Below are 22,580 nucleotides of genomic sequence, written 5' to 3'. Positions count from 1 at the left end.
TGTTTATCTCCCTGTACTAGTATCAACTCTAAATGGATCAAGGACCTTAATATCAGTCCCGAAACTCTAAAGTTGGTACAGGAAAGAGTAGAAAACACTCTGGAAGTAATAGGTATAGGCAAGGACTTCCTCAATAGAACCCCAGCCGCTCATCAACTAAGAGAAAGTAAGAAAAATGGGACTTCATAAAACTAAAAGGCTTCTGCAAAACAAAATAAATGGTCTCTAAACTGAAGAGACCACCCGCAGAGTAGGAGAAAATATTTGCTAGCTATACATCAGACAAAGGACTGATAACTGGAATATACAGAACTCAAAAAACTAAACTATCCCAAAATCAATGAACCAATAAAGAAATGGGCAACTGAACTAAACAGAACTTTTTCAAAAGAAGAAATTCAAGTGGCCAAAAAACACATGAAAAAAAGGCTCACCATCTCTATCCATAAAGGAAATGCAAATCAAAACCACACTAAGATTGCACCTCATCCTTGTTAGAATAGCCATTATTAAAAACACCACTAACAATAAGTGTTGGCAAAGATAGGAAAAAAGGAATCCTTGTATACTGCTGGTGAGCATGCAAGCTAATGCAACCACTCTGGAAAAAAATTTGGAGGCTTCTTAAAAATCTAAACGTAGATCTGCCATATAATCCAGCAATCCCACTCCTGGGGATATGCCCAAAGGAATGTGACATAGGTTACTCCAGAAGCACTTGCACACCCATGTTTATTGCAGCACTATTCACAATAGCCAAGCTATGGAAACAGCCAAGATGCCCCACTACTGATGAATGGATTAAGAAAATGTGGTATTTATACACAATGGAATTTTACTCAGCCATGAAGAAGAACGAAATGTTATCATTTGCAAGTAAATGGATAGAACTGGAAAAGATCATTTTGAACAAGTTTAGCTAGGCTCAGAAAACCAAAAATCTTAAACAAATAAAAATGTCATTTGTTTTCCTTTACAAAATCAGAGAACAGGAGGGTGGAACAGGTCCTGCCTGGGCAGGGTGGGGGGTTATTACTAGTAGGAGGGGGAGAAGGTGGAGAAAGGTCATGGAAGGTGAACACAGTGCAAATACTCTGCACACAGGTATGTAAATGGAAAAATGATGCCTGTTGAAACTATTCCAGGAATTATGGAAGGCAGGATAAATGAGAATGATGGAGGAGCTCAATTCAAGTGTGATATATTTGACATAGCATAAAAACATTTGTAAATGCCATAATGTACCCTCACACAGTACAACAATAAAAAACAGTGTGTATTGTATGAATACATTTATAAAAGAATGAACTAATTAGCTAATACATAAATTATGATGGAAAATGAAGTGATAAATCATATATCCTTTAATTTTCTTTTATGTGTTTTCTATATGGATTCTAATGAATATGTAGTACATTTATGGTAATGAAAAAATCAATTTAAATTTTAAGAAATAAATAGATGTTGTGCTCAGAAACTAAAACCTGCTGTTTGCACTGTAGCCCATGATACTTTGAAAGATCAAACCTGGAGTCTCTCAATTAGCTTAGGACTAATTGAGAATAGGGAATCTTCTCTGAAGACTAGTCCCACTGTCACTGAGAACTGGAGAAATAAATTTAACCTTGGATCTTTTTCATTTTTAGCACTGTCATTCAGAGTCATGTTCACTCTGTCTATAAGATCCCTTGAACATGGATCAAATTATCTACATTGCATAAGTTAATTTAAGTTAGTTGTCTCCTTTGTATCCCATAAGAGAATTCTATAATTTCAATTTCATTTCTCTATCATTCATTCTCTACCTATAGTTAGAATGGTCATTTAAAAACACCAAGCAGATTATTTCAGTCTTGAATCAATCCCTACTGATGACTTTCACTTGTGTTTTGAATAAAAATGAAACCTTTATAATTTACAAACTCCTGTAAGATGTGGCCTCTCCTTATGGATTTTGCATTCACCATTCCTTCTCTTTGAGGCACAAAAGTCTGGATTTTCTCACTGATGAGAACGTCTTATTTTAGCTCAAATGTTACCTCTTCAATGACAGCTTCCTTAACCAGCAAAAGCTAATTGCCCACTCCTCATGCAACCATATCTTTTTAATATTTCTGTGTTTTCTGTTGTTCATTGCATTTACTATATTGTTCTTTGAAATTTTGTTCATTTACTTGTTTGGAAGTGTATTATCTTTCCCAGCTGGAATGTGAAATTGATGACTGAGGGGTATTGCAAAGTTCTCTATTGTATATCAATTCTCTAGAACTGTGACTAGCAAAGAGTGATTCACTAAAGACATGGAGACATAGGAAAACATTTTGCCAAAGAGCAATGAGAATTGATAAACTTTCTAGCAAATTATGTCATAGGCATAATTCTATATAAAATATATTGCTTTTCCAATTTAAGCTACATTCTAATTGTGTTTATTTTTTGGTTATACTGAGGTTTGAACTTAGGGCCTCACGCTTGCTAGGCAGGTACTCTACTACTTCAGCAACTCCACCAACCTAATTACGCTTTTCTAAAACACGATTAAAACTACCTCGTGCTCACCTTGATGGAGAGAGAGCACCCGATGGCTAAAATTGGAATGATTTGACAAAAAAAAAATTATATATTAGACTGTGACCCAAAGTTTATAATAAATACTCCTGATCCATAATGAGATATGTGTGTGATTCAATAAATAAACAAATGGCACAGAAATCTCCTATGCAGAAAATTCCAAATAATTTATGTAGATGCTCTGTCTTCATGAAGGGAGAGCATAACTCCTCACTCTTTAATTGTGAGTAATACTTAGTGACATCCCCACCAAAAGTATTTTATGGAAAGGGGGGAAAAAGGGTAACTTTACAGTACAGAAGAGAAGATGAGCAGTTCTTTAGCCAGGTTATCAGAGCCGATATCAACTGTGATATATCATGTTGATAAAACACATATTTGATCTGATGTGTTGAAATTGGCACTTTACATTCTGTGGTTTTCCTCCCCCCCAAAATACTATTATGTGTCTAATCATAAGGAAAATATCAAACTAATTCCAAAGGAAAGGCATCCTAAAAAACTTAACCATACTCCTTAAACCAGTCAATGGGCATCAAATTACTATTGAAACTTTTTCCGTTCATTTTTTTCTAAAACATTATAATGAATTTGCCTTCTGTCAAAGAACTTACAGCTGTAACTCACAGCTGTTATAATGTTAAAAGTAGAAATAGGGACTACTAACTGTTTAGACTACAATCAAAGGGGTAAAGCTCTCAAATAGTATGTATTTCAAATACATTAATCTACACAAACTCATGTCAATATGCATAAAATAAAATGCATAAACATTTTCATTGTGATATTGTTTATAATAGTAAAAACATGGCAACAACTGAAATATTAATCACTATGGGAAGTGTAAGTAATTTGTGATTACATTCCTCTAGTGTAGCCAGTTAAAGAAATTAAAGCATAGGTTTATGTATCAAAATGATCACTTCTCAAAATCATCATGTTGAAAGAAAAAAGAAAATGTAGAAGAATAAAAAATATGCTGGTACTTGTATAAACTTTTAAAAAGCAAAATTACACATAAAGCAATATTACCTATTATATATATGTGCAAGTTGTCTAAAGCATAATTTTAAAATATGATTATAAAAACTACACAAATTCAAAATTGCTATTGCTTGAGAGTGATAAGAATAGATTTAGTATTGGATACAAAGGAGCCTACCACTGCATAATATTTTATCTCTTTTTGTAAGAATCTAAAACATGGCAAAATAGCATGAAGTTTTAAAAGTAAAAAGTCTATAAAGTCAAAATGAGAAAAATATGCTAAAATATGCTAAAAGTTAAATCCAGTAGAACTTGCTTCAAGTTCTATTCTTTTTACTTCAGGTAGACTTTGGACAACAATAAAAAGTGCGTAATTTTTTTAAAAGTAATTTTTTTCCAGAAACATTCCATTTGGTCCTTATGTGTCTCCTTCCACTCATGGCCCATCTGCTCTGCTCCTGATTTTTGAGAGGTTTCTCATGCCTGGATGGCACAGTTGCATATAAATTCTTACCTTTTATCACTGTTTTAATGAATGACAAATACCATTTCCTGTTTCATGAATACCAATAAATAAAAATGGCTAAATAGCTTTTCCTGGGTTTAAAGAAAAACAGTTTCACAATTTTCTATGTTTCTTCTATCCAAGGAAACATGACTTTTAACAATCCTGGAGTTTTCTTTGTAATTATCTTTTCATATGTCAAATATCCTTCATTGTCTCAATTATGTCCCTGTAGAATGTCTGATTCTATTGTACCTTTTAATCTTACTTATCATTTCTTTTAATCTCAAGCATGCCATTGATACCCTGATATTCCTAAATATCTTTATTTTTCACTTCAGCCATGTATAATATATTCAACTCATTCATTGACCTTTTAATGCTGATTCTTACCATTTTCATTTATATAATTTCTACTTGACTTCTCTTTTCAATATCTGCTTATTTTCATTTAATAATGTTTTGCTTTGAAATATAGTTTTTATTCCTTAACTCTGAGGATTTTCAACTTGTTTATCTATAGTTTATTTCAGATTACTTATTATCCTAGATTTCTAACATGCTAGTTCTGTATAATTTTTTTGTTTGGTGAATGTATGCTGTGCTAGTTTATTTCTCTTTCAGCTTGTAACTTTTTATTGTGAGTTTATCTTGAGTATTTTTTCTTCCTTTGAGATTTATAACTTGGGAAAAGGGACTTCCACTATTTTACAATTTGGAATATTCTTCAAAATATTCCAAAATTTTGAGATCCAAGATGGTGACCAGAACACAGCCACAGACTTCTGACCTCAGTGATCCAGGGACTTTGATAAGAAGTTGGAGACACACTTGACTGAGGTAAAGCACCAGGGAGAGCTGAAATATCAGCACTCTGAACCCCTAGCTCATGGAAGGCCTCTCCACTCCAGCATATACTAAAAGAATAACAGATGCTGCATGCTAACCCCTGCCCCATAGGCCCACAGAGCCACTGCTCCGCATGCAGTGGGATCTCCAATTCTCCGGCCCTGCTCCTTTGCCCTGCCAGGGCTGTGCTCCCCCAAACTCCCACCCCTCAGACACACAGGATTTCCCTCTGATGAGCCCTTAAAGCTGGGGATCCACAGACATTCACGATCTCAGCCAGGCCATGCCCCCAAGCCTGCACAGCGCTGCACTATCTTTGCTCTGCTGACCACACCCCCAAAGCCTGTAGTGCCAGAGATGCAAACACGCATGATCTCTGTTCTGCCAAGCTGGGCCCTCCAGGCCTGCACAGGCCTGCACAATCACCACTGGGCCATGCCCCCAAGGCCTACACAAGCCTGCAGGATCTCTGCTCCTCTGGACACATCCCCAAGTCCTGCCATGCCTGAGATACACACACACACACACACACACACAAACACACACACACACACACGATCTTCATTCTGCTGGGCTGTGCCCTCCAGGCCTGCACAGGCCTGAAGCGGATATCCACTCCACAAACCTGTGCCCCTAAGGCCTGCCAAGCCAGGGACCCACAAACAAACACACGATTTCCATTCTGCTGGACTGTGCCCTCCAGGCCTGTCAAGGTGGGGATCCACAGACATGCAGGATCTCCACTCCACCAGCCTGCACTCTTCAGGCATGCCAAGCCCATGCTCCAAAGGCCCTATTTCACCTCAGCTAAAGGCCTCCACCCAAGGCACATGGGACCACACCCACCATACACTTGCCACAGGAAGGCTCCAAACCTATCTAAGAGACACACACAGACAGGTATGGATGCTAAAGAACTAACATCAGAACAACTAAGACTGCAATTCTACTGTTCCAGAACTGGCAATTTTTTTTCCCGTTCTTTAAGGGATTTGCTGCCTTGTTTGCTGTTTGATCATCCATCATCTCTCCCATTTTTTTTCTCTTTTCTTCTCTATTCCTTTTATCTTTCCATCTCTCTCTCTCTTTTATCCTTCTTTCTTGGTTTTGTTAGTATTAATATTGTTACCCAGCTAATACTAAATTACACGTAGTCCAAGGATAGAAACGTTACCTAGTGGAAATATGGGAAGATGAAAATGGGAAGGAAACCATTCTCCCCTCCAAAAATAAAGTAGTACAGGATTTAGAGTGAAATGAAGGAAACGGATGCCCAGATCCAGACTCGAACAAAACAAAGATAAACTATACCAAGGAACCCAATGAAGCCCACAAGAACAATCTGAAAGAAGAAATCCTACAAGTAATTAATAAGAATTTCATAGAGATGGTATAGACATGGTCAACCAAAACGTACAGGAGGCACTCAACAAATTCCAAGACAACAAAAACAAAGAATATGAGAAAACCCAGAAACAGATAAATGAAATTATAGAAGCCCTAAATAAACACCAAACTGAAACTGAGACCACCATAAAAAGAGATGTAAACGAATTAAGGACAAAAATTGACAATATTAAAGAGGAAGTAACCCAAGATATGGAAAACCTCAGAAAAAAGAATGAAACAGAAATACAAAACAAAATGGAAGGCCATTCCAGCAGAATAGAACAAACAGAAGGCAGAATCTCAGAACTTGAAGATGAAAGGCAATTAAAGGAAAAACTGAAGAACTATTAGTTAAACAACTCAACACTTGTCAAAAGAAAATGCAAGAACTCACTGACTCCATCAAAAGACCAAACTTGAGAATCATGGGCATTGAAGAAGGAGAAGAGGTGCAAGCAAAAGGAATGCGTAATATATTCAACAAAATAATAACAGAAAATTTCCCAAATCTAGAGAAAACTATGCCCATTCAGGTACAGAAAGCCTCCAGAACACCAAACAGACCTTACCAAAATAGAACTACCCCACGACATATTATCATTTCAACAACTAGTACAGACACTAGAGAAGGAATATTGAAGGCTGTAAGAGAGAAAACAACAAATAATATACAAAGGTAAACCTATCAAAATCACAGCAGACTTCTCAACAGAAACATTAAAAGCAAGAAGAGCATGGAGTGAGGTCTTCCAAACACTGAATGAAAATAACTTCAATCCTAGGACACTCTACCCAGCAAAACTATCATTCAAAGTAGACAGAACAATAAAAGTCTTCCATGATAAGCAGAAACTAAAACAATATATGACCACCAAGCCGCCACTACAAAAGATTCTCCAAGGAATTCTGCACACAGAAAACAAAAGGAAACAAAACCATGAAAGGGCAAGCAATACCAAACCACAGGAGAAGAAAAGACAAGAAAGCAAAGAGTAACATTGATTCGGCTACACATAATCAAACATTTAATCAACAAAGACATGATGGGGATCACCACTTATTTATCAATACTAACACTGAATGTTAATGGACTAAATTCCCCCATCAAAAGATACTGATTGGCAAACTGGATTAAAAAGGAAGATCCAACGATCTGCTGCCTATAGGAGACCCCCTCATCGACAGAAATAAGCACTGGCTTAGGGTGAAATGCAGGAAGAAGATTTACCAAGCCAATGGTCCCCCAAAACAGGCAAGGGTAGCAACACTTATCTCAGACCAATTAGACTTCAAACTATTTTGATCAAATGAGATAAAGAAGGACACTCTATACTAATTAAAGGGGGAATACACCAAAAGGAAATAACAATTATCAACTTATATGCACCAACGTCAATGCACCCAATTTCATCAAACATACTCTGAAGGATCTAAAAGCATAAATAGACCCCAACACAGTGGTAGTGGCAGACCTTAATACCCACCTATCACCAATAGATAGGTCATCCAAACAAAAAAAATCAATAAAGAAATCCTAGAACTAAATCACACCATAGATCAAATGGACCTAGCTGATGTCTACAGAATATTTCATCCAACTTTTGCACAATATACATTCTTCTCAGCATCCCATGGAACCTTTTCCAAAATTGATCATATCTTAGGGCAAAAAGCAAGCCTTAAAAATATAAAACAGAAATAATCCCATGCATTCTGTCTGACCACAATGCATTAAAACTAGAAATCAACAACAAAAACAGCAGTAAAAAACATGCAAACAATTGGAAGCTGAACAACACATTACTCAATGATGAATGGGTCACTGGTCAAATAAAAGAGGAAACTAAAAGTTTCCTGGAAGTCAATGAAAATGAAAACATGACCTACTGGAACCTATGGGACACAGCAAAGGCAGTCCTAAGAAGAAAGTTTATAGCCATGAGTGCATATATCAAAAGGACAGAAAGATCTCAAATCAATGACTTAAAACTACAGCTCAAACTCCTAGAAAAACAAGGACAAACAAATCCCAAAACAAGCAGAAGGAAAGAAAGAATTAAGATAAGGGCTGAAATCAATGAAATAGAAACAAAAAAAACCATACGAAGAATCAATGAAACAAAAAGCTGGTTCTTTGGAAAAATAAATAAGATTGACAGACCCCTGGCAAACCTGACTAAAATCAGGAGAGAAAAAACCCAAATCAGTAAAATCAGAAATTCAAAAGGAGAGATAACAACAAACACCACCGAAATCCAGGAAATCATCAGAGATTACTTTGAGAGCCTATACTCTAATAAATTTGAAAATCTCAAAGAAATGGACAGATTCCTAGAAACTTACAACCACCCAAAACTGAACCAAGAGGATATTAATCACCTGAATAGATCTATAACACAAAAAAGAAATTGAAGCTGCCATCAAGAGCCTCCCAAAAAAGAAAAGTTCAGGACCTGATGGATTCACAGCTGAATTCTATCAGACCTTTAAAGACGAACTAATACCAACTCTCCTTAAACTGTTCCACAAAATAGAAAGGGAAGAAAACCTGCTTAACTCATTTTATGAAGCCAATATTACTCTTATCCCAAAACCAGATAAAGACACCTCCAAAAAGGAGAACTACAGGCCAATATCCCTAATGAATATCAATGCAAAAATCCTCAATAAAATAATGGCAAACCAAATTCAACAACACATCAGAAAGATCATTCACCACGACCAACTTGGCTTCATCCCAGGGATTCAGGGGTGGTTCAACATATGCAAATCTATAAATGTAATACAGCACATCAATAGGAGCAAAGACAAAAACCACTTGATCATCTCAATAGATGCAGAAAAAGACTTCTACAAAATCCAACACCACTTCATGATAAAAGCTCTAAGAAACCTAGGAATAGAAGGAACATACCTCAACATTGTAAAGGCTATATATGACAAACCTACAGCCAACATCATAGTTAATGGTGAAAAGCTGAAACCATTCCCCTTAAAATCAGGAATGAAACAAGGGTGTCCACTATTCCCACTCCTATTCAACATAGTACTGGAATTTCTAGCCAGTTCATTTGGGCAAGAAGAAGAAATAAAAGGAATACAAACAGGTAAAGAAACAGTCAAAATATCCCTATTTGCAGACAATATGATCCTATACCTTAAAGACCCAAAAAACTCTACCCCAAAACTCTAGGCAACATAAACAGCTACAATAAGGTGGAAGGATACAAAATTAACCTACAAAAATCATTAGCTTTTCTATACACCAACAGTGAACAAACAGATAGGAATACATGGCAATAACTCCATTCACAATAGCCTCAAAAAAAAATCAAATACCTAGGAGTAAATTTAACAAAGAATGTGAATGATCTCTACAAGGAGAATTACAAACTCCTGAAGAAAGAGATCCAGGAAGACTACAGAAGTTGGAAAGAGCTCCCTTGCTCATGGATCAGTAGAATGAACATAGTAAAAATGGCTATACTACCGAAAGCAATCTACGTGTTTAATAAAATTCCCATCAAAATCCCAATGATTTTCACCACAGAGATTGAAAAATCTACCTTAAAATTCATTTGGAAACACAGGAGACCGCAAATACCCAAGGCAATATTCAGCAAAAAGAGCAATGCTGGAGGTATCACAATACCTGACTTCAAAAACTATATTACAAAGCAATAGCAATAAAAACAGCAGGGTACTGGCATGAAAACAGACATGAAGACCAGTGGAACAGAATAGAGGCCCCAGATATGAATCCACACAACTACACCCACCTCATTTTTGACAGAAGTGCCAAAAATATACGATGGAGAAAAGACAGCCTCTTCAACAGATGTTGCTGGGAAAAGTGGTTACCCGTCTGCAAGAAACTGAAACTAGATCCATGTCTATCACCCTGTACTAGTATCAACTCTAAATGGATCAAGGACCTAAATATCAGACCTGAAACTCTGAAGTTACTACAGGAAGGAGCAGGAAACACTCTGGAACAAATAGGTATAGGCAAAGACTTCCTCAATAGAACCCCAGCAGCCCAGCAACTAAGAGAAAGGATGAATAAATGGGACTTCATAAAATCAAAAAGCTTCTGCACAACAAAAGAAATGGTCTCTAAACTGAAGAGATCACCCACAGAGTGGGAGAAAATATTTGCCAGTTATACATCAGATAAGGGACTGATAACCAGAATATCCAGGGAACTTAAGAAACTAAACTCTTCTAAAATCAATGAACCAGTAAAGAAATGGGCAACTGAACTAAACAGAACTTTTTCAAAAGAAGAAATTCAAATGGCCAAAAAACACATGAAAAAATTCTCACCATCTCTGGCCATAAAGGAAATGCGAATCAAAACCACACTAAGATTTCACCTCACCCCTGTTAGAAGAGCCATCATCAAAAACACCACCAACAACATGCGTTGGCGAGGACGTGGGGGAAAACGAACTCTCGTCCACTGCTGGTGGGAATGCAAGCTAGTGCAACCACTCTGGAAAAGAAATTTGGCGACTTCTTAAAAATCTAAACATAGACCTGACATATGATCCAGCAATCCCACTCCTGGAGATATAGCCAAAGGAATGCAACACAGGTTACTCCAGAGGCACCTGCACACCCATGTTTATTGCAGTGTTATTCACAATAGCCAAGTTATAGAAACAACCAGGATGCCCCACTACTGATGAATGGATCAAAAAAATGTGGTATTTGTACACAGTGGAATTTTACTCAGCCGTGAAGAAAAATGAAATCTTATCATTTGCAGGTAAATGGATGGGACTGGAGAACATCATTCTGAGTGAGGTCAGCCAGGCTCTGAAGACCAAAAATCATATGTTCTCCCTCATATGCAGACTTTAGATCTAGGGTAAATGCAGCAATGTGGCCGGACTTGGATCACATGACAAGGGGAGAGCACATACGGGAGGTATAGGAATAGGTAGAAAACCCAAAACATGAAAGCATTTGATGTCCCCACTCCAGAGGAACTAATACAGAAACCTTAAAGTGACAAAGGTTAACATGAGAAGGGGCTCAGCAACCAGTGTAAAGATCAGTTAGAGATGAATCAACATGGGTCGTAACACATGGGTACACAAAAGCAATGTTAGGAATCTCTCGGTATAGCTATCCTTAACTAGCAAAAACTCTTTGTCTTCCTTATTATGCTTGTGTCTTTTCTTCAACAAAATTAGTGATAAGAGCAGAACAGGACCTGCCTGAACTGAGGGGGGAGAGGGGAGAGGATGAGGGCAGGGGGCAGGGTGGAGAAATGACCCAAACAATGTATGCACATGTGAATAAATGAACAAACAAAAAAAATTCCCAAATTTCATCAGCAGAATACTGATTCTTTACTGATTTCGACACCAAAGGATTTATTTGCCTAAAAGGTAGTGTATATTCAAGTTCTAATCCTATTCGATAGAGTCCAAGGGTTTTAATTATTTGAGAGGGACATTTTTTTTCTTTTAAAAAATTCTAGTGTCTTTTAAAATTTTTTTAATTTTTAAAAAATTATTATATATTAATAATATGAGAGAATTTTATTGTGATAATTCCACACATGCATAATAGTATATAAAACACAAGACAATGATAATTTTCTTTATATTCCTGGACCTGTGGATACTATTTTCTAATTCTCATTTTAATGAAACTACAACTCTTTGAAGGGCCCCTCCTCTTTACAAGAGTTCTCAATTTTAACTCTCTAAAGTGTCTTTACTTATTCTTTATATTTACAGAAGTCTTAAAACTAAATACTCTGGGCATTTGGAATTTTTTCTAGATATTACATCTATATATACATATACATCTCCTTTTACTGCCCATATCCTTTGGTCAGATTTCATGTTTACTATTTAAGTTTGTAGTTGTCTCCTCATTTTTGGATATGGAGGTTTCTCTTTACTTTTTTTTATGATACTGGAGTTTGAACTCAGGGACTCACACTTGCACACCCCAGTCCCTCTCTTTACTTATTATGAGCTTAACTATGTATTTGAAATATATATACTACATTTATTTAAATTGTTTAGTTCTTGATAAAGAAGTTGCATGTTCATTTAGCCTACCAAGTTATCATACTTGAAAATACTCATAGGCTTTGTATAAGTTATTACTTTTATTTTAACAACTCACTTCATTTTTAAAATGCTGTGGATGTAGGAATTTGTTGGCCTGAGGCTGTAGGACTACTGCAAGAAACCATCCATACTGATCCTTCCCTACAGCCTGTGGGGTAGCTATGTCAAGTGCAAAAGGGTTTCCTATTATCTGCTTCTTTTGAGTTCATGTAATAAGAATATACAGTTCTGCACAGAATTGGCTTCTCTGAGAATCAGTCTCAAAATCCATGGAAATTCATCACTCCTAGTGGTGTAACTAAGAATTCAACAAGAGTCATTGGAGATTTTAGTTAGTGGATGTATCAGCGATAGTAATTGAGACATCCTGTCTGAATGTTCTTTCTCTAGTTGATAGATCATTTTACATTTTTACATTCTGATTCCTAGGCACCAAAATCAGGAACCATTTATTTGGATAGACTGGTAAAATGATAGCTATGGCAGAATCATCTTCTGATTTTCCTCTTTTAAACCTTAGAAATGAAGCAACCATACATCCCAGTTTGCCTGGAACAGTCCTAATTTACACCTGATGTTATCAAGAAATTATTAACAAGCCACATCCTGGTTTATATGATACATTTTACCATCACCCTGTCCATAAAATAAGGCTTCTTCACTTCCAAGACTGTTGCTGCAGGAAATAGCAAGTGTAGGTCTGAGCACTTATCTGGCGGATCCTAACTGTCTACAAGGTGTAGAACTTTCTCAGTTGCTGAGGCTACAGAAGACACAGGAGGAGGAAAACCTCCTTGTTAGAAATGTAGTGCTGAGCCCTAGATATTTCACTTTTTGACCTCAGTTATACAGAGAAGGGAAATAATTTCAGTCTTCTCTCACCACAATTATATCATAAACTCCCTCTTTTTTTCACTCTCTTTCATACATGGTTAGTAATAATTATGTCATTGGCATTCTTCCATACACATCACCCAGTATAAGATATAGCAGGTCATAATTGCACAATCACATAACTGCATACTTATTCACCAATACCACCAAGACTCACAATGAAAGCATATTATAATCTCAACTGATTTTAGATACCAACAAAAAAACTTAATAATTCAAAACCATAATAATAATTGAAGCAATTCAAAACACTTCTCGAGAATGATTGCTTCCTAAAGTTCTTTTATTCCAATATGTTTGTCTTCTGGCAAGTACAGATAAAATCCTAACTATAATCATTATTTTATTGTCTTCAAAAATTTTAACACTTCTGATGAACAAATCTATTTAAGTACCTTGATTCTTAAACTATGTCTTTAAAATTTTCACAAATTAACAAAAAAGCTTACATGTTAGAAAATTTTCTTTACTATTCATATAGTTAGTATTTATATTTTTTAATCAATTTCCCAATTTCTGGGAAAATGTACAGCTTTGTTTTGCAGATTCCACCTGTACCTCTGGTTTCACTCAATCTCCAACTACTGTAAATACAAATTAATATCAAGGAGATGACATTAATGTATGAATATTACAGAGAGGTTAAAAAAATCAGTTTTTGCTTTTCAGTTTTAACAGAATTTCATCTCATGCTCTAAAATATTTCACTAGGCACTACTGGATTGCCAATGGTATTTATTATTCTCATCAAAATGTATATAAAACTTTGATACTCCTTAATATCAAAATTACATTTTGATATTAGAGATCTCATTTGCCTTCACTGGCATTATGGCTTTTTTCTTTTTTGAATCCTAATCAAGATCTTTGCTAACATAAGCAAGCCATTTTTCATAAATTTTATGTTTATTAAATTAAAAAAACCTAGAGAAAAAAAATAAACTAATTTTCTAGGAATAACATACATGTGAAGTAGTTTGACAAAATCTGTATCAAAAATATTTTTAAGTGCATAGTCTATATTCAAATCCTTCAATTTTGTCTTACAAAAATGGTTTTTCTTTGAAATAAACTTGCCTATAACTATTAAAAACACTGAATAAAATGTACTAATAATTTATAGAGTAAAGAGATACTGTCAAGAAAATTAGTGTTTTTTAAGTCTATTGGCAGCATCTGAAAGTGGTTTGGAGTTGATATTAAGAGTATGTGACCTTCGTTACAAAAAATATCTAAGAAATTCTAACATATTTTCTTACAGCAGAGCTAAAAAACTATTGTTCTAAGATTTTCTTTCTGCTTTCTATGACCTATCTTTAAATTACAATACTACAAGATAGATATTATTCAAAGGAAATTAACAACAAACTCATATGCTTATTTAATCCCTTTGAAAGTGCTCTAAGCTAAGAAGTGATGACTTGAGTTTGCTGCATGGTGAGCTTCATCCTCAGAACCTCTAGTGCCCAGCATTGTTCATGAGCCTGTGTGGGTGTGCAACAGATGTTAATGGAATTAAAGCTGTGAGTGTTTCCATTTTAAATCATCAGATGGGCCATCCTTGCCCTCAAAAGTCTCCATGCTGCTGCTCCAAAAACAAATATGGAGATATCACATTCTGAAATTTATTGGGTCATGAATTCAATAGATGGCAATAATAACCTAAATTTATTAAAAACCAAAACTTAAACCCACATGTACCATTGTAATTATCTTAGTGTAGTAACTAGGAATTGGAGCTAGATAAAGATCCTCTCACTTACAAGATTTAGAAGCTGAATGAAGTAGGTGGGAGGATATCCAGGTGACCCAGGGGGAAGAAGACAGGAGGGAGGATATGATACAGGTGAGTGGGGGGTGTGACCAGACTTCTGCTTTTACAGAGTTGCCCAAGGTTGCCCTGGGGGAAGGGAAGTCATCAGCACCTTCACTGCCTCCTACACAGGAAACTCTGCCTTTCTCACTGTGACCTGCCAGGCCCACCACATGGTGGATGGAGTCAGCTCTGAAACTCAGGAGTTATATTTCTTTCCAGTCAAGTCTAAAGTGAACCAAGTTTGTCTGACTTGGAAAAGTAGCTTTTTCAAAAGATTCTGGTAGAAGGATTGGATTCTCATTAACATCTGTGCCTTCTTCAAGGCTTCTCACTACCATTCCATAAAGTGAGTGCAGGATAATGACTAAAGATCAGCTCTAAGAAAGATAAGGGAGGATTCTGGAACTGCCAATAGAAAGGAGAAAAGAACTTCTGGTAGGAGGCTTCATAAAAGTTCTGTGTGATTACATTGACTTTCTTTTCTCTGTGTACAAATCTTGGTGAAGGTACAAATGAAATGAGGGAGTTAAACAAGGAAAGCACTTGAACAGTTCAGATGCTAGCAAGCTAACCATAACTTAGAATAGATATGTGTTGGTCCGATTCAATAGTTTTAAATAGAACCTGTTTTAAACAGATCACTCTGAATAAGAAATAGATGAAGAAGTAGGTACAATAACCTTAATATGAAACAGTGTTATTAGTCTCTGATTCAAGGATTGAGGTGACTATGCTCTGGAGGAAAGTGTTTTGTTACTGAGGATTAATTATTTGTTCTAGAAAGTCCATATGACACAAATAGCCTTTTCTGAGGAAACACTGATTTAAATAGAAAATGCATTTTGTCTTACAGACAGGATTTAATTTCCAAGAACAAGTCAAAGTGTGTTATAACAGCTTTCTTCTTCTTGTCTCAAAATTTTAAAAAGCTATTGAACCTTTCTTCTGTCTCCCTTCAGACCTTGATTATTTTTTCTCTACTGATCTCATATTCTTGGTCTATGAAGGAGCTTAAGATTTTCTATTCCTTACCAAACCAAATTTCCCTCGAGTACCTTCCTCCATAAGCTAAAGATATTATTTCCCTTACCTTTCACTGATAAACTTGCTAAAATTTAAATATACTCATCGTTATCTCATTTCCTACTTAGTCCTCTATCAGAGCCCCTGCTATACTTCTTCAAGTCTATCCAGGACTTAATAGTCAGAACTAAGTTCATCAGGTCTCCCCTATTCTATTAGTCAACTCCTTTATAGGTTTTCTATATTGCTGATCCTGTTTTGGTATTCAACTTACTTGCTTTGCCTCCTGTGACAGTGTTATTCCCCATCCTCTCCCCTTACTTTTCCATAATTAACTGATATCTTTCTAAATTTCCTTTCCTCCTTAAATCTTAAGATTATGCCCCAGTTATCTTCATTCTACTTTTATTCCCCATTGATTTGCTTTTATTTGTGACCTAATTCTTGTCCATAACTTCATGAAGATCCATATTTTCAGTCTTAACATCTAATATGATATCTGAATATAAATTTCTCAGCTTATTTCAGAACATGTCTGTATGTCACTATGTCAAATATACAACACTGAAAGACAAATTTGTTATCCTTACTTTTGCTTCTCTAGGGGGAAAATAATAATAAAACAAAACAGAATAAACAAAAATCTCCAATGAGATTGTTTATCATTTTCTATAGTTTTCCTATCCAACTCCAAATAATTCTTCATTGCCTTATATTTGTTTACTTAACTTCTATGCCTCAAATGAACAGTTTTCTATTTTTGTTCATTCACACCTAGTTTTCTCTAATTTAACTCTCACATCCTTCTAACTGTTTCTCTCTGAGCTATGAGATCATCATGGCCAGAAACTGTGACTTTATTAGAATCTAGATGTTTTGCAGGGTGTGTAGCATGAAACAGGACCTCATATTCCAATCCCACTCACTTTCTTACCTTTCTTCATCACTCATTTTGGTGCTTATAATGTTTTGAACTATGATAGTATCTATACACATCTATTTCCATGTTAACCTCCTTGAGGTAAACCCCGTGGTCAGTTCTCCATCTCTACCATGGACAGTCCTTGGCACTAATGTGGTACTCCATAAATACTGTATGTGGAAGTGGCACATATTAATACCCTTCTTTTTTCAAGGTGTTAAAGATTTAGCATATAGTCTGAACCTATTAAATGAAAAAAGAAGAGAAGGCCAGGACCTGAGATAATATTCTTGTGTCAATAGACTAATATATATGGATAGTTTGTTCTATGAAGAAGAAGAAATAGAATAATGAGCTGGTATGTGTCTAATAATGTCATTCATGAGCATGGGGTAGAATGGTTTACCTAATCTAACAGTGTACAGAGAACACTAAGAGGCAGAATTTCTTAATTGCTTAATTTAGTTTTCTTGTGTGCTTTGACAAGAACCCTGAGAAAATTTAGCACTGCATATTCTGTTAAGCAACCTGTGCTCTATTTTATAGGATTTATGTAGACTGACTTTCTTTCTCCCATCCCTCCTCCCTCTCTCACACACACACAGACCCCCCCCACACACACATAGAGAGTCAATATCAGCACAACTGGTATATACCATGTGGATGTCAGAGTAAAGGTAAATTTCATTACTGCTGTGAAAGGTACTGAAGCTGCCAATCAGTGTTCTAGCTTTACCTGATTTTAATTTACTCTGTAACTCTAAATATGACAATCCATTTCATGTGAAGTCCATATAATCTTTCAGCCACAATTGCTTTTCCTTAAAAGATAAGATGGATGCTAAAAAAAAAAATCTATGATTCTAAAGCTCCCTATATATACAGAACCTTATAAAACTGAAATATCTATAGCTTCCACATGTTAGAAATAATCATTTTTTTCTCAGTGGTCCACACCATTTCACAAAATCATTCCCATAGCTTTCACAGCTCTGACACAGCACAACTCCCCTTTATAGGAAAGCAATAAAAACATCTTCATGCACTCCCACCTCCACCATCAACACCACCCCCCACACACAAACCCACACAAATACAGACACACTCACACACATTTACACACACATCTCTTTCCACAGGAGAGGGAGTGAAGCATTTGAAACAATTCTGTGAAAGTATTTAAAATACTTTTAATTTAAAATTGATCTAAGTGACAATCATTAGCTTTTAAATGTGGCATTTCTATATTATTTTGATAACAATAAAAATTAAAATGTTCTTAGAGAAATCATGAGAGGAGAGCAGCAAGACTGTTGCATGCAATTTATACCTCCTGAGTCATTTCACTCTTTAGCACAGCTGTCACATGACCTAAAATAATTTGAAACGTGAACACTTCCTACAATATCAACTATTCTAAATGCCCACTGTCCTGTTGTTACAAATAAGAAAAATCCATTTTCACAGCAATTAATTTCTTTTCAGTATACTTCTCATATCTATACTGTGTGTGTGTTGGGGGAGCATTTTTGTGCTATCATTCCAAGTCTGTTAAATACATTATATAAATCTTTATGGGAGGGAGGTGACTTACATATTATTTCTAAAATGTAAAAGCAAAAGTATAAACAATCAATAGCATTATAGCAAGCAGAGATTGTCAAAAAGGCCTTTGGGCTCAGGATACTGGTGAGCCTTTGAGGCTGCTATCAAGAAGGAGGCTCAGCCCTGGGTTTCAGCAGAGCCACTGCCGTATTAATCTGTTTCCTTACATCTCTGCAATTTGTTCAGTGCACTAAGGAGCAGTATTTCCCTTGTGAGTGAAGACCCATCCCTCACTTTGAAAGCTTTACCTTTAAAAAGGAAAACAAATATAGCCATGGATGGACATTTAAGGCTGGGAAGCCAACAAAATACTAGAACATAAAATGGCATGGTCAGAGCTCATTTTAGCCTAGGAAGATTTTTAGATGTAGAGCAGTCAGAATCAGAGATTTCAAATCATTTAATTCTGAATACAAGATTACAAAGTACCTTTTAAAAAATGCTATTATTGACATAGATAACAATTCATCAGTAGGACAAAAATAGAATCATGCTAGCTTACCTGAGATAAAGGGAATTGTAAATCATAGCACAGAATCCATGTATGTGTTGAATATAACAATCTCCAATTCAGTTCTTTAGAATTTTGATGAGAGCAGAAAGTAAAATCTCACATGTGCTCTATTCTCACTAAAGAAAAAACAAGAAAGGGCAATCACAGCATCCGCTCTGCTTCTGTCTTAGCTTTCTGTTCTGACACTCACTCGATGGTACCCACTGTCTGTTAGAAAACAGCATGTTAAATTGAAAAAAAAAAATAAATAAATATAACTGCATCTTGCGTGACAGCTCCATCTCCTGGCCACAAGTGGAACCATTTAATTCAACCTCCTCTGGCAATGCACCACTTATCAAGTATGATTTTAAATGGTGCAGAGCCCATAAATCCAATGCATTTGCAACCAACTACCATAATTAATTGAAATAAAACATTTAAGAAGCATTACAGTATGAAAGGTTTAAATTTGTAATTTTATTTTGGGGATTTACTTAAATTCATTCATTGTGTTTACACTAAATGGAAGCTTTCTAACATTATTTAAATTTTAATGATTAAGGCTAACTTTATATATCTAACCTCATGTACTATCTGAAAATGTTATATATATCTCCTATAAAAATGATTTTAGTTGTCAAACGTTATCTTACTGAGTACCTCTTTGTAGAGGAGTTCATGTATTTTCTTACTAGAGAAATTCTGGGTTGTAGTGTTATTGTTGTTTAGGAGAAATATTAGATGGCTAAACTTAATATAGAACAGTTAATGAATAAAAGATAGGTTTGAAAATCTTAAGCCAATCTGAGCACTTTAAACCATTTCAAAATGTCCACATATCAAGTTATATGCTACATATGACATTCGTTAACTGTGGTATAATATATTGTGAAATCAGGTCTTTTTAGGAGGATAAGAGCAAAGTTACATTTTTTTCATTTGATAAATAATAACAGTTATGAAACCAAAGTTTTACTGAGTATATCATATGTTTAGTATATATAATTATATATGATATATATTATTAATTTTCATGATCAGTTGTGAAGCACTGGTTCATTAAAAATTTTGAAATAAACAGATAGGTATTTTGCTCTACTTTTTCCACAATACTCTTTACAGTAGGCAGTAACATGAAATAAAATTCTTTGTACAAAAAGTCTTTGATACTCTAAATCTTTCATTAACTGCTGCAGTAATGCTGTCCATGGTGCTGAACCTCAGTTTCAAATTACATAGACAGTTCTAGGTCTTAAAGGAATCTGAAAGTCTTCATAAGGTGTGATATTATAAATAACTTTCAGTTATTTTCTTTTTTTGTATGTGTTGGGGAGAACTGGGATTTGAATTCAGGGCTTTGTGCTTGCAAAGCAGGTTCTCTGCCACTTGAGCCATACATCCATTCCATTTTTTTCCTCTGGTGATTTTTGGAGATGGGCATCTTGTGAACTATTTGCCCCTGCTGTCCTCAAATTGTAATCCTACTGATTTCAGCCTCCCAAGTATCCAGGATTACAGGCGTGAGCCACTGGCACCCAGCTAAACTTTTAGTTTTAAAAACTCTATACCAAGCAGGAAAAGTGATGCTGTTTAATATACAAACAGTTATGTCATATTTATGCACAAAATATGTATATATGTCAACCAGAAGCCAGGATGTTGGCAAATTTACTTAATGAAAATATGATTGCAAAGTAACACTTTCTTTGGATCCTTTACATTTCATTTTGTACTTGCTGAGGTTCTTTTACACAGACTGTGCCCCCACAGAGTAGATAAGAAAATCAAAGCCTATCTGTAGAAACTTATCCAGAACTAATTAATAAGTCAGAAGAATAAATCTGCCTCCTTAAATATCACTTTTTAGGATGAATGTATTAAGATACATTCATGTGTTTTTTAAAATACACTAACACTTTGCTACATCAAAGTATTTTAATATGTGCCCTCAACTATTTCATCTTTTTTTTTATTCATATGTGCATACAATGCTTGGGTCATTTCTCCCCCCTGCCCCCACCCCCTCCCTTACCACCCACTCTGCCCCCTCCCTCTCCCCCCCACCCCCTCAATACCCAGCAGAAACTATTTTGCCCTTATCTCTAATTTTGTTGAAAAGAGTATAAGCAATAATAGGAAAGAATAAGGATTTTTGCTAGTTGAGATAAGGATAGCTATACAGGAAGTTGACTTGCATTGATTTCCTGTACATGTGTGTTACCTTCTAGGTTAATTCTTTTTGATCTAACCTTTTCTCTAGTTCCTGGTATTGTTTTAGTTTCTCTGCATTGAGGGCAACAAATGCTAGCTAATTTTTTAGGTGTCTTACCTATCCTCACCCCTCCCTTGTGTGCTAAAGCTTTTATCATGTGCTCGTAGTCCAATCCCATTCTTGTGTTTGCCCTTGATCTAATGTCCACATATGAGGGAGAACATACGATTTTTGGTCTTTTGGGCCAGGCTAACCACACTCAGAATGATGTTCTCCAATTCCATCCATTTACCAGTGAATGATAACATTTCATTCTTCTTCATGGCTGCATAAAATTCCATTGTGTATAGATACCACATTTTCTTGATCCATTCATCGGTGGTGGGGCATCTTGGCTGTTTCCATAACTTGGCTATTGTGAATAGCGCTGCAATAAACATGGGTGTGCAGGTGCCTCTGGAGTAACCTGTGTCACAGTCTTTTGAGTATATCAAGAGTGGTATTTCTGGATTAAATGGTAGATCAATGTCTAGCTTTTTAAGTAGCCTCCAAATTTTTTTCCAGAGTGGTTGTACTAGTTTACATTCCCACCAACGTCAACTATTTCATCTTACAGATTTTCTTCATTAATATTAGACACGGTTATAAACTTTTCAGTCACATCAATTACAATACATTTTACATTTTTCCTTAAAATCACTTCTGATTACCAAGAATCTTGAACCAATAAGATCAAAGACTATGATGCCATAAATATAAAATATTATTGAAGCCTCCCTCAATGCTTAAACTTGTGGGGATTTTTCAACAAACCATTAAATACTTAAACATTTTTCTTTACACAGTATTATTTTCCCCATAATTTTGAGGGTAAAATTTACACATTACAAGCATATGCCTAACTTACTCTAGAATCATGTGTCTCTTTAGGTATGCCACCATATGTTCCGGAGGATATGATATCTCAGTTTGAGGACCATGGGGTGATGTGACACAGCAAATGGAAGATCTTATTAAACTCTAAGTCACATCTCCTACTCCTCTCCTTAAAACTTTCCAGTGGCTGTGCATGTGCTCCACAATACAGCTGAAACCTGACAAATTATCACAATATTGTGCACAATCAGAGCCTCGTACTTTTCTGACATTAGCTTTGCTCTCACTCACTCTACACCATGTATTCTGATTCCTTCACAGTTACTCAAACATGGCAGGT

At 35.7% G+C, this 22,580-nt stretch overlaps 1 protein-coding gene across 2 annotated transcripts in view; it reads right to left on the bottom strand.

Annotated features, from left to right (window-relative positions):
• The window catches only part of Scn2a (sodium voltage-gated channel alpha subunit 2), a 167,314-nt gene extending 147,936 nt beyond the window's left edge, over window positions 1-19,378 (bottom strand). For both annotated transcript variants that reach the window (XM_074070999.1, XM_074071002.1), the window contains exon 1: window positions 19,159-19,378. Coding sequence is in view for 1 of the 2 variants with exons in the window: in XM_074071002.1 (XP_073927103.1) it covers window positions 19,159-19,184 (26 nt within the window). In the remaining variant the exon portion in view is untranslated. The remainder of the gene's footprint in view (window positions 1-19,158) is intronic.
• Window positions 19,379-22,580: the final 3,202 nt, after the last annotated feature.

The sequence above is a fragment of the Castor canadensis genome, chromosome 4, assembly GCF_047511655.1.
Source record: "Castor canadensis chromosome 4, mCasCan1.hap1v2, whole genome shotgun sequence".
In the NCBI taxonomy this organism is placed as follows: Eukaryota; Metazoa; Chordata; class Mammalia; order Rodentia; family Castoridae; genus Castor; species Castor canadensis.
Note: the sequence above shows the minus strand (reverse complement) of the source record. Positions and strands in the feature narration are given on the sequence as shown.